This window comes from Cervus elaphus, chromosome 23, assembly GCF_910594005.1.
Source record: "Cervus elaphus chromosome 23, mCerEla1.1, whole genome shotgun sequence".
NCBI classification, from domain to species: domain Eukaryota; kingdom Metazoa; phylum Chordata; class Mammalia; order Artiodactyla; family Cervidae; genus Cervus; species Cervus elaphus.
The window spans coordinates 70,435,972-70,449,902 of NC_057837.1; the positions used below are offsets into that span (position 1 = coordinate 70,435,972).

General features: G+C 45.5%; 1 protein-coding gene across 12 annotated transcripts in view; it reads right to left on the bottom strand.

The window, feature by feature from the left end:
• Positions 1-13,931, bottom strand: part of PTPRT (protein tyrosine phosphatase receptor type T) — a 1,101,260-nt gene that overhangs the window by 396,111 nt on the left and 691,218 nt on the right. For all 12 annotated transcript variants that reach the window (XM_043884333.1, XM_043884327.1, XM_043884332.1 and 9 more), the window contains exon 8: positions 5,631-5,927. In XM_043884333.1, the coding sequence (XP_043740268.1) occupies positions 5,631-5,927 (297 nt within the window). The remainder of the gene's footprint in view (positions 1-5,630; positions 5,928-13,931) is intronic.

Genomic DNA, 13,931 nt, shown 5'->3' on the forward strand with positions numbered 1-13,931 from the left:
GGATTAATCTCAAAAATATACAAGCAACTCCTGCAGCTGAATTCCAGAAAAATAAATGACCCAATCAAAAAATGGGCCAAAGAATTAAACAGACATCTCCAAAGAAGAAATACAGATGGCTAACAAGCACATGAAAATATGCTCAACATCACTATCAGAGAAATGCAAATCAAAACCACAACGAGGTACCATTACACGCCAGTCAGGATGGCTGCTATCCAAAAGTCTACAAGCAATAAATGCTGGAGAGGGTGTGGAGAAAAGGGAACCCTCTTACACGGTTGGTAGGAATGCAAACTAGTACAGCCACTATGGAGAACAGTGTGGAGATTTCTTAAAAAACTGGAAATAGAACTGCCATATGACCCAGCAATCCCACTCCTGGGCATACACACGGAGGAAACCAGATCTGAAAGAGACACATGCACCCCAATGTTCACCACAGCACTGTTTATAATTGCCAGGACATGGAAGCAACCTAGATGCCCATCAGCAGACGAATGGATAAGGAAGCTATGGTACATATACACAATGGAATATTACTCAGCCATTAAAAACAATTCATTTGAATCAGTTCTAATGAGATGGATGAAACTGGAGCCCATTATACAGAGTGAAGTAAGCCAGAAAGATAAAGACCAATACAGTATACTAATGCATATATATGGAATTTAGAAAAATGGTAACGATAACCCTATATGCAAAACAGAAAAAGAGACACAGATGTACAGAACAGACTTTTGGACTCTGTGGGAGAAGGCGAGGGTGGGATGTCCTGAGAGAATAGCATTGAAACAAGTATACTGTCAAGGGTGAAACAGATCACCAGCCCAGGTTGGATGCATGAGACAAGTGCTCAGGGCTGGTGCACTGGGAAGACCCAGAGGGATGGGATGGGGAGGGAGGCGGTAGAGGGGATTGGGATGGGGAACACATGTAAATTCATGGCTGATTCATGTCAATGTATGGCAAAAACCACTACAATATTGTAAAGTAATTAGCCTCCAACTAATAAAAATGAATGGAAAAAAAATCCAGCAATCCCAGTACTGGGCATATATCTGGACAAAACTCTAATCCAAAAAGATACATGCACCCCAATGTTCACAGCAGCACTATTTACAACAGTCAAGATACAGAAGCAAACTACATGTTTAGCCACAGATGAGTGGATAAAGAAATGTAGTATGTTGTGTGTGTGTGTGTGTGTGTGTGTGTATGCATACACAATGGAATATCACTCAGCCATAAAAAGAAAAAAATGCCACTTGGAGCAAAAGGTATTATCATACTAAGCAAAGTAAGTCAGAAAGATATGATATCATATGATATCAATTACAGGTGAAATCTAAAATATGGCACAAATGAACCTGTCTACAAAACAGAAACAGACTCACAGATATAGAGAACAGACCTGTGGTTGGCAAGGGGGAGAGGATAGAGGAGAGAAGGACTGGGAGCTTGGGAGTAGCGGATGTAAACTATTATATATGAATAGTTAAACGGCAAGGTCCTACTATATAGTACAGGGAACTATATTCCACATCCTGTGACAAAACATAATGAAAAAGAAAATGGAAAAAATATATAAATGTATAACTGAGTCAGTTTGCTGTACAGAAGAAATTTACATTGTAAATCGACCATACTTCATAAAAAAATTTTTTTAAGTTCTTGGGGACTAGAGATATTAAAAGATCTCAAAACACTGCTGCACAGGTGAGCTAATTTACAAAGAGAGAAGGTGCCACGTTTATTGTGAAGAGACTGGGTGGTCCCCATCTTATCTAAGGGACCAACTCAGCATCACCAGTAGAGAGGGTCCCTGACATTATGTACCTCTTGACATGCTACAGAGAGAAAGCTACATCACCAACTCATATAGCATTTTTGCCAAACATGTCTCATATTCTGATTTGTCACATGAAGTCAGGTTTAATGTTACTGGAAATATGAATGCAGATTGTCTATTTGATTATTTTAGAATTACTGCAAAATTTCTTAGATGCTCTATGGTATTGTGGGTATGGAGGAGCAAGTTCTTATCATTAACTGTCATGTATTATGGGGTCGCAGAGTCGGACACAACTGAAGTGACTTAGCAGCAGCAGCATGTTGAAGAATTTCAGGGTGAGGTATCATGACTTCTGCCACTTATTTTCAAACAGCTAAAAATATTATATGTATATTTATATATGTTATTTCCATATCAAATGTATCACACATGTGAAAGTGAAAGTTAAAGTCACTCAGCTGTGTCCAGAATTCTCCAGGCCAGAGTACTGGAGTGGGTAGCCTTTCCCTTCTCCAGGGGATCTTACCTACCCAAGGATTGAACCCAGGTCTCCCGCATTGCAGGCGAATTCTTTATCAGCTGAGCCACGAGGGAAGCCCAAGAATACTGGAGTGGGTAGCCTATCCTTTCTCCAGTGGATCTTCCTGCCCCAGGAATTGAAACAGGGTCTCCTGTATTGCAGGCAGGTTCTTTACCAAGTGAGCTGTCAGGGAAGCCCTATATCATATACAGGTATCATATATGCATATGAAAAATTAGATAGCGAGGTGTTCACTAGTGTTAGGTCTCGTGAAGGGTTTACAGATCTTGTTTATAATCTTCTTCCAATTTTTCCATGGTTTTGAAACATTTCAAAGTAAAATCAAGTATGAATTGTAGTATATAACATGTGTGTCAAGACCCACTGTAGGTCTCAATAAGCGGTAGCCAAAATGAGGCCATCATCTATTTTCTTTTCCTTTTTCAGAATCTCAGAGATTCCATTTCACAGTCTCGGCTGTGGTTTGGCTGAAGGCAGAAAAGTAACCACCCAGCAAGCTGAGCTGTGGTTTTTGTCTGAGACATTTGTGAAGAGAAGGGGAAAAAATAAAGAACCTATTTAGCCTCCTACTAACAGCCCCTTCGCAGATGAAACACTGGGGTTCAGTGGCCACAAGCTGTTCTCACCAGTGGTGGGTTATTTCACATGCTCACAAAGGCACTGGGGTGATGGAATTACAAATTCCACACATTTCCCAGAAGGCAATTTTGTAGCACAGATGAAAGCAGTGTGACTCCAGCCAGCTCAACCCGCAAGATGCTTCCTTGGTTCCCTGAAGGGGGTTTCAGTTAATGGACGAGAGCTGAGCTCCATCTGCAGCTTGACCTCGAGGTCAATGAACCCCCAGCAGAGATGGTGCCTCTCCCTTCTTCAGGAGAAATGGAACCTAACCCCGGTGTGCACAGGAGCCTGTGCTCTTCTGAGACCTTCCTGTGGTCTCCATGGTCCCTGAGGTAGGGCCTCAGGAGAGCTGCAAGCCAGAGGCATGGTGTCCTGAATGTTGGTGCTTTTACTGTGATGATGCCCACACAGCTCGAGAGAGCAGGGATGGAGGTGCTGCCGTTAATGGTGTTTGATTAAAATTTAATTTCAAAGCATTGCTGTTATCAATTTGTTTTGATAAAGACCTTGTGATTGGTTTTTCTTTTTTTTTCTTGGTGATGAGAAGAAGAAACAGAGAGGTTGGGGCATGCCTTAAAGATGGGACTAGGGATGTGCAGTTGCACATGTAGGTAATCCTCAAAAAGCGGCCCAAGGCAGGCAGAGCATCTTGGCAAGAAATGTCCTGAGCGGTTCCTGGGCTAAACCCTCCTGTTCATCTTCAGCGTCCTGAATTTTCATGCTGGTTCCCAACACTGGCTCCCCCTTGTCTGACAACCAGGTCCCCCCATGAACTCTTGTCACTAAACCACCCTGGGCTTCCCTGGTGGCTCAGTCAGTAAAGAGACCGCCTGCAATGCAGGAGACCCGTGTTTGATATCTGGGTTGGGAAGATCCCCTGGAGAAGGAAATGGCTACCCACTCCAGTATTCTTGCCTGGGAAATCTCATGCATAGAGGAGCTTGGTGGGCTACAGTCTGTGGAGTCACAAGAGTCAGACAGAACTTAGCAACTAAACCACCAAACCACCCTACTTGCCCCAACTCTGCATCTCCTTATTATATAAAATCAGGTCTAATGTTATTGGAAATATGAATATGGATTGTTTATTTGATTATTTTTAAATTAATGTGAAATTCTGCCACATTGCCACTCCTTGGATATCGATGCCATGTTTTCTATAGCTATGACAGTGGACATCTACTGCTCTGAAGAGATGGATGGGTGGCTTTTGGGTTGATTGTGCTAGAGGAGTCTTTGTCAAGATTTTTGTTTTTTGGACTTAGCTACATTTAATGAAAACTTACAGTCTGATGGACATGATTCTAGTTTCTATACATGCCATCTTTTCTATGAGCACAACAACCTGTAAGTTAGGTACTATGATTATCTCTTTTTTTAAAAAAATTAAAAAAACCACATGGCTTATGGGGTCTTAGTTCCCTGACCAGGGATCAAATCTGGGCCACCAACAGTGGAAGCACAGAGTCCTAACCACTTGACAACCAGAGAATTCCCAATTTATCTCCATTTTTACAGATAAGGAACCAGGGCACTGAGAGGTTAAACAACTTTCTCCAGGCATATTTGGCTCCAGAGTCTGACTTCTCTTAGTCTATGTGCTGGAGAAGGAGCTATTTATCTTTGATACAATGGAGCCAAATCTAGAGAAAGTTCTGGCAGCTTCATCAGAAGCCAAATCCAGGGCTGCAGAGTGAAGCCAAGATGAGACGTCTGACCCTCTGTTGGAGGCTGGATGGGAATAGGCTCCCAGGAAGCAAGGCACTCAGATCTTCTGGAGAAGCTGACCCGGGTAAGAGCTGTACCCACAGGAGACCGAGGTTCTTTGCAAGACAGGAAGATGCAGGAACAAGGTGACAGAGGCTGAGTCCCCACCACTGTGCTACCAAGAAGCACAGTCTAGAGGGGCTGCAAAGAGAGTGGCTGTGGGGATGATTTTAAAAGGGATGGGGGAGGGTTTGTTACAAAGGCAGATTTGATAAAACTTCCAGGTCTAGGATAAGATGGAGGGATTGAGGGACAAGGTTAGAAGAGGCTGGAGTGCTTTCCTCTATATGCTTGTGGAACTTTGCAGCTGAGGGATATGGGTCTTGATCCCGCCAGGGACCATTACTCAGGTCTCCCTGTGTTCTAGGAAGTATACCTGAACACAGGGAGAGAAGTCAGTATAGGGGAAGATATGAGTTAAATTTTGGATACTTTTTTGAGATGCCTGTAGGACACCCAGGTGAAAATGTGGTTCTGGGTGCATTCAATGTGTGTGCGCCAAGCTCTTTATGTGTATTTTCTGATCCTAATTTTTAAGAGATTCCAGAGCCGTCTGACTCCAAACTCAACACGTTTCAACAGTACGATCGATACACATCTTCTCTTTTGAGAGGCATCAGCGTGGTTAAATGTTGGCATAGCAGGTGGTATAAAGTGAGAGCAGGGATGTGGATGAGCATGTGTCTGTGGCAGAGGTGTCACTGTCTAGGGGGACAGCGCCCCCTGGAGTTGTGCACTGTACAGCCTGCATGGTGTGTTACTGAAGAGCTTAGAGAAGATGCTGATTACTGACAGAGAGATGAAAGATGCTGGAAAAAAATAAACCCTTGCAACTGCTAGGCATGGCCGCCTGAGCTGGTCCAGCCCCCCCAGTTCCTGAGGGAGCACGCCTACTCCCTGACTCACCGTCCTCCTCCGTCTGCACCACCAGCTCCTCGCTCTCCATGCGGCCTTCGGGGTTGGACAGCAGCAGCCGCAGCCGGATGGTCATGAAGGGACGCAGGCCCCGCAGGGTGTAATGGGACGAGGTCTGGATGAGCTCCTCGGCCTCGTACTGCTGCTGGTTGAACACGTACTGGTACTGCACCGTGAGGTTGTAGCTGTGGCAGCGGGTGACCGCGTAGCCGAAGGGCTCCCACTGCAGGGTCAGCTGCCGGGCCCGGATGTCCACGATCTCCACGTTCTGGGGGCCGTGCACCGGGTCTGCAAGACACACACGCAAGACACGGGGCTCTGAGCAGGCCACTGGGAAGGCGGGGTGGGTGCTCCGCTAACACAGGGGAACGCGGCTCTCACCAATTCATCCACTGCCTTCCTGATGTCACCACTTAGAGTATAATGTAATTAATATTTTTCTGTAAGACAAACCTATTATTTAAACACAAGCATCTAAAAGAAAACCTAATTAAAGGGAAAGTCTGAATCACTTGTCATAAATGAATATTAACGATCTGAAAAAAATGCAACGTTGTTAAAATTGCTGAGGTTCATCAGGGTACCACTGAAGACCATCGTGGGCACCACCAACAGCACACACAATGCTTTGGGGAAATACTAATTGAGAAGGAAGCTGCAGTCTGACCTCTCTCTTTGTATTTCATCTGGCCGCACCCCTCCTCTTGAGAAACCAGCCCCCTCTCTTCAGTTCACGGCACTAGAGGCAGAGAACGCAAACCGAGCTGCACCCTCACACGCAGCCCCCGGGCTGTCACTGTGACCAGTGGGATCTCCTTTCCTTTCCCTGAAAACACAACTGATCCCTTTGGAGCCTCCCGTAACAGCCGTCAACCCTTCCTTCTCTCCTCTCCCTTCTCAACCAAACAGGCCTCTCCAGGAATATCATTCTCAAAACAGATCTGATGCAACAGTCCAACTCCTAGGCACATATTTGGACAAAATGATAAATCGAAAAGATACCTGCGCTCCCATGTTCATAGCAGCACTATTCACAATGGCCAAGACGTGGGAGGAACCTAAATGTCCACCAGCAAAGGATGGATGAAGATGTGGTACAGTGGGATACTACTCAGCCATAAAAAAGAATGAAATAACATCATTTGCAGCTCAATGGATGGACCCAGAGATGACCATACTAAGCGAAGGAAGTCAGAAAGAGAAAGATAGATACCATATGGTATCACTTACATGTGGAATCTAAAATATGGCACAAATGAATTTATCTACAAAATAGAAACACACTTACATGCATAAAGAACAGACTTGTGGTTGCCAAGGAGGAGGGGGACAAGAGATGGGAGAATTGGGAGATGGGATTAGCAGATGCAAGAGATGGAAGAACTGGGAGATGGGATTAGCAGATGCAAACTCATATATATATAGAAACAAAAAGGTTCTGCTGAAGAGTACAGGGAACTACATTCAATATCCTATAATAAATCATAACAGAAAATAATATGAAAAATAATATATAATTTTAAAAGGAATAAAAATTAAAAACAGGTCTTATTATGCCTTCTCACCCCAGTGCTGTATCCCATCCCAACCCCCCCCAACTTATCTTGGTCCCAGACCCTCATATATAACAGTGGCCATCTTTATTTTATTATGAATATTCTATTTATACTTTATACAAATTAAGTAGATGTTTTTGTACAAAATAGATTATAACAAACAAAACTATTTTTTTAAAAATCTCCATATGTAAAGCTCATTCTCTAAGGTTTAGGCATTTATTACAATAGAAACACAACCTCCTTTATGATCGGCATATCCCATAAGTTCTTCTGTCAGGTTTTCTTCTCTGGGAGTAGTTAAGCACAGGCTAGAGATTCAATCAGTGTATTTCCCCCCACGCTACCTATAGGGCTTTACCAGTTTATATAATCTCTTTGGGTCCATTTTCTATTTCATTTGTTAAATAGAGATAATGATAGTAGTTAACTTTATGCAGGGGATGTGGGGGGGGGCATTAAATGAGGTGTTGTTTGCAAAAGCTCTTAGAATTACACCTGGGATTTAAGCACTCAATATTTGGCAGTTTTTCTTCTGCAGTAAAAGGAAAAGTACTAAAAATAATAACAAGTCCTCACATGCTGTATCCACCCAACCACCTTATATGTGGCAGTACTGTGTAGCATCCTTATGCAAAATGATGGATTCTTTCATCTCTCTGGTCCTCTCAGAGCATGTAGGGGGGTAAGGCTGCTTCCCTGCCAATGTGGTGATAAAAAGGGAGGGCGGGGAATTCCCTGGTGGTCCAGTGGTCAGGACTCTGCTCTTCCGTTGAAAGGAGCACGGGTTTGATCCCTGGTGGGAGAGCTAGGACAGGGCATGCCACGTGGCATGGCGAAAAAGAAAAAAGGAAGGCGATACTGACGGCGCTGAGTCCTCTGATCTGTCCGTGCAGGGCAGATGCCCTGTGACTTGTGTAGGGACACACCTTGAAGTGGTTCTCTTTGGAGAAGGAAGCTTAGAAATAGATGTCAGGGAGCCCAGTGGCCAGCCCAGACCTCTGAGGCACTGCTGGGGAGACTGGGGCAGCCTGGCCCTGCTCAACTACTGAGTTCACGGTCACTCTTACAGCCCAATAACTCATGTTATGTAGAGGAAAACCCGTATCCAAAAAGCAAAGAGGTGTCACTGAACAAAAGCCGCTATGTGGAGCCCACATGGATCGAACAGTGAGAAGAGAGGGCCCCAGAGCTGGGGGCTCTGACCTGGCGTGGCTGCTACTGCTGCTCGCTTCACACGAGGACAAACATCTAGACAGAGTTAACAGTGAGAAACTCCTTGCCTGGGAAGTCCTGAGCATCCCCCAGCACTGCCTGGCGGGAGCCTTTCTCTTGGTCCAGATGCCAGAACACTGCTGGCAGGGAGGCCGCCCACCCTGCTCGGAACCTCATGGACCCTCCTCTGGGTGTGCCTTCAAAATTGACTTGGAGCTTTGTCCAGCTAGATAACTGCCCTCATCCCCTCTTGGCTCACCTTGTTAGAGTGAGATCAGGAACATTTAAGACCCGTAAAATCCAAGGTTATAACCCTATTTTGTTAAACATCTTAAGATGTACCACAGTCCATGTTAAATACACATTTGGGAGTCTCCAATATTCCCTTCACTTCCCTGATAGCTCAGTTGGTAAAGAATCCACCTGCAATACAGGAGACCCCGGTTCAATTCCTGGGTCAGGAAAATGCACTTAGAGAAGGGATAGGCTACCCACTCCAGTATTCTTGGACTTCCCTTGTTGCTCAGCTGGTAAAGAATCTGCCTGCAGTGTGGGAGACCTGGGTTTGATCCCCGGGTTGGGAAGATCTCCTGGAGAAGGAATAGCTACCCACTCCAGTATTCTGGCCTGGAGAATTCCATGGTCTGTATAGTCCATGGGATCACAAAGAGTCAGATATGACTACGACTTTTACTCTCTCTCACTCAATACTCCCTTCCAGCACCAATGAAACAATAAAAACAAAACAACGTTGATGGCCAGCAGCCTCAGTTTTGGGTTCTATCACCCCCATCACCTTGTGATCCTGTAAGGAAGAAACTGACTGCCAATTCCACTTTATGGATGAATAAACTGAAGCCAGAGAGGTCCAAGAACTTATACAGACTGACAAGAGGTAAGTTCAGTGGGAGAGCTTTTTAAAAATTGTCCTGCACCCTAGAATGTAAGCTCTTAGAGAACAAGGGTGTTCTCTGCTCATCCCTTCAGCCTGTGCCCAGCGTATCAGTTGAAAGGATGCTTTAGTTTGTCAATACTACCACAACCTGTGAAGAAAGTATCACTAGCCTTGTCCTAGAGGAAACCAAAGTTTTGTGAGATGAAAGGATGGGCCCAAAGCCACAGAGAGAGCGGCATGGCTGAGATCTGAAGGCTCTGGGTCCAGGATCTCTGTGTTTTCTCTGTACTGTGATATCAGGAAGGAGACCAAGGAAAGGACATAAACATGAGGCCTGTCACGGTCATCAGGAATCTGGGGAGAATGGAGTGAGAAAGCTGAGAGCTGTAAGGCAGAAGTGGCTTGATCCATAGGAGCCTAAGGCCCGCTGGGGAGTGGGTAACATGGGCAGTTAATCACACGGGGGCTAAGCTGAGTACTGACCTGTCTTCCCACTCCTCGCCTTCAGCCACTAGAGTCCTCTCCCCGAGCTCACCTAGGAAGGTGTGCACATGAACACCTTTCTGCTGCTCTTCAAGGAAGGAGCAGACGAGGGCACCTTTTCAAAAAAGGCCAGAGATGTTGCAAGCCTGCCACAGAGCAAAGAGACTCCCTCCCGGAGTGGGAAGGTCAGGGCACAGAAGAAGTGACTTGCTCCCTCTGAAGCAGATGCGACTGACTGTCATCAGACAGGCCACCGGTAACAGCAGAGTCGGGCAGAGCACGGCTTGAAGCCAGACTCTGGCGCTCACTAGCTGTGTGACCTTGGGCAAGGGCACTTCATCTCTGAGCCTCCATTTCTTCGTCTATAAAGTGGAAATGGTTGTACTAATCACAGAGGGCTATTAATGAGTACAAAATGAACTGTAAAGAGAGAGAAAATTGCCTCTAACAGTGGGCATTCCTCTTAGGGAGAATGGCCTTTCTTGGGGAAATGCCTTCAGAAGCTTGTTTGGAGTAGAAGTTTCACTCCCAGGGCCTTGGGATCAGTTGTGCTTAGTCTTTAGAGGAAGAGGGAAATGAACTCACTGGTGCTGGGACTGAATGGGGGAGGAAGAGAGTGAACATGATGGTGGAATACTGGGTGGAGCCCAAAGGGACTGTCCTCATGGGACTCCCCATCTTCAACAGGGTCCTCAAGATACCACAAACGGTTGGCTATGATTGGATTTCTTGTGGCTTCTGAGATCTGAATGCTTCACTTGAGCCAAATAAGATGCCACTTGGGAACAAAGAGACCAGAGGCAAAGAGGACTTGGAAAAAAATGTCCAGGTGTGTCACTGACACCTTGAAAGATAATGTGGGACTTTCTCAGGCTACGGAATCAGAGATTGAAGCAAAACTCAGTTCAAGTGAAAAGACAAGAACTTTGGTGGCCCTGTGGGTGAGATATGTGTGGGTGAAAGTGTTCTGTAAGCTTGAGCACTCCCATTCAAGAAGAGGCAAAACTGGCTATACAGTAACTATGGACTGGGTAGCTGCATGCTGAAAACAAGTGTTCAGCATAGGGAACTGAGATCAGCGAAGGGACATGACTTACCCAGGACCACACAGCTAAGTAAGTCCCCAGCTTTGGACTCCCACGGCACTTTACCCAACTGTCCAGCCCACTCTGTTTGCCATGCTTTCCAGTAACTGCTTGTTCTTGTATCCGTCACTCCTTCCAGGCTGCAAGGGACCATATGCTGTTTGTCCAGCAACCCAGAACATGGCACCAGGCCTGTCAAGGGGCCCAGTCTGTGTTGGTTAAACTGAGATGAACAGATGGTGATCCGTTTTTGAGAACTGGGCTTGGACCCCCTGACTCCACAATTCTCTGTTCTGTCCCCTGCAAGCACATCACCAAGTCTTTAAGGTGGATGTATCTATATTTTCATTCAAACAAGAGAAAGTCCTGAAATCCTACATGACGGAAACTAGTTTTCAAAATGCCTGATGGAAGCATTCACACTTTCACTCTGACCCTCCCAGACCTCAGATGCCAAACCCTGCTTCTGCGCCAGTAATTGCCTACAGCAGGGAGAGTCTCAGGTTTACATTCCAGTTGGTACAAACAAGTTGGAAATTGCTGAGAAAGCCTTGTGTGTGCAGTGGAGATTGGTTTGTTGAATTTATATCCCTCGTGTAAATACGTCCAAGCCTAGAGCCCATGGTTTCTGCCTCCAGATAAGGCTCTGTCCATATGACCTTCTTGAGAAAGAGCCTACAGGTCACTGAGATGGCAAACAGTGGGAACAGAGTGTCTTATCTGGGAAGCTGGGAAGTCTGCCTCTAATGGAAAATCACAGCGGCGTGACCTCCGGGTTCACTGTCTCTATGCCTTTAGACTTGGCAGCAGGGGGCCCATCCCAAGCCCTATGCATTGGGGAGCACACTCCAGCCCTCTGAAGACCATGCCCTTCTCCTGGGGCAGAAGTCAATGGACCAAAGTGCCTGCCTGGTCCCTGCGGACCCACTGGCCCATCTGGACCAGGCTCCGGATGCCCAACACCTCAGAATTCCCTGTCCCAATGGCCCCAAACTCACTTTCAGGGCTTGTCTGAACCTCTTTCCTTGGTTTGGCCATCCAAGGTCAGACCATATTCCATCTGTGTACCCCTAGATCCAAAGGGTGAACAGAGGATGGCTGTTTGGAGGGACAGACCTTTGTGGGGAAGGATGGAGTCAGGTGAAAGGAGAAGGAAAGAGACCACAGGCCTCTGTGTGTATCTTGTCCCAGACCCTTTTGTGTTATTACATGTTAGGGACGTGTGTGTATGTGTGTGTGCGTGTGTGTATGTGTGTCTGTGTGTGTCTCACTCACATCTTCAGAAGCTTCTTTATTCTGCAGCTACCTCTGGAAGGCAAGGTGGACCTTTTCACCTTAATCATGTGCCCCCTTGCCATGAGATCTTACTAAAGTACCATTTCCTCCTAAAGCACCATTTTCAATCCAAAATTCAGAGCACACCCTGCAACTTATACCCTCCCACCTCCAAATTCCCTCCCTAATTTTCCACTGTTCATTCTTTGAACCCTATGTTCCTCAAGCAGAGGGTCGCAGCCTCGATCCTTTTATACCTCCATGCTCTGCTTGGGTTGCCACTGGCAAATCCCTATTCAGTATATTCAAGGCCTGACTCCAAAGCCACTCTTTCTTTGTAGCTTTCTCCAAAAACCTTTCTTGCCCAGGCAGGATGAATCGTCACCTCTTTTCTTTACTATTCCTCCCACAGTGCTCATCAAATTGCAGGTTAATTGTCTGCATGTTTGGTTCACGCTCACCCGCTCCCTGCTCGCCTGTGACCACCTAGATCTCCTCATTTCTATAACTGGAACTTATAACTGATTAATAAATAAGGATGAATAAATATAAAACTCATGAGATGACTGAAGACATAACCAGAATCCAGGCTCTAACATCCTGCAGGGGAAATGCAACAAGTGAAGGGGTGAATCAGAACTCTCTCTACACTCCAGTTATTAAGGTTATCATATGGTTAAGTTAGAATTCCAGCCTCCTATTTTACAGGGACCCAGCCTTCATCCCTTCTGTCAAAGGTAATCACTGAAGAATCTCCTAATGACCTTAATCAAGGCAACATCTTATTTAAAAAAAAAAAAAGGAGTAGCAAAGCAGATTTCTGATTCATGAATTTTCAATGTATTCATCTTAGAATGTGGAGTTGGCTGTAACATATGTACTGTTCAAAGTTGAACCTAAATTGAGATAATTTGGGGGCACGGGGCTGAAAATGTGGAGGTGGATAACTTGTATGTAAAATTAATTTTTTATCCATTTGGAGATGCAATTTGAGTTCTTTTCAAATTAAATTGCAATGGAGTCCTAGGCAGCTGGAAACATTATTGCCAACATAATTTGATACTGCAAGAGCAGTAATACATTGACAGATAGTTCGATGTGACCATTAATTTGCAATTTCTGTATGGAAATGATACACAAAGGGGAAAAAGGTAAAAGGAACAAAATTAAAATCCATCTTCTTTCAGCATTATCCAAACCTGCTCTCATGCTTCCTTTCTGCCACCGCCTCTCATTTATTGCAGATGTTTGGTAGAAGATGAGAATTTGTTGACTATTTTCACAGACATCCTTATGAAGGTAGGCAAGGACAGGAATCCAGAGGCTTCATTTCGGGATATTGGTATCCTCACCATCCAGGGTCACTGGGTCCCACCTACCCTGGCCACTAAGGTCACCCAAAGCTAGAACATGTTACCTTGTGAGAGCTGACTCAGTTGTCATCCTCTTGCAGAGATCTCATAGAGGATGTACGTCATTCACATGTTTGTTGGCTCACCCACTACTAAAAAACTGCAGGGAGGCATCGTGATGTGGAAAAAAGGAACACTGGCTCTGTCATCACCTGGACCTAAAGCAAGCGACCTGTTCCATCTGTGTCATTTTGCTCATGTGCAAATCAAGGATGGTACTCCCTGCCTTTTAGGGCCATGGGGCGAATTAAGGAGACGGTGTTCACCAAGCTCCTGGGTGGTATGTGACACAGCTGTGTTCCCTTAAATACAGTTCCCACCTCCAGAAGGGAGGCGAGGCAAGGGAACCACTGAGGCGGAACAGGGGTCCT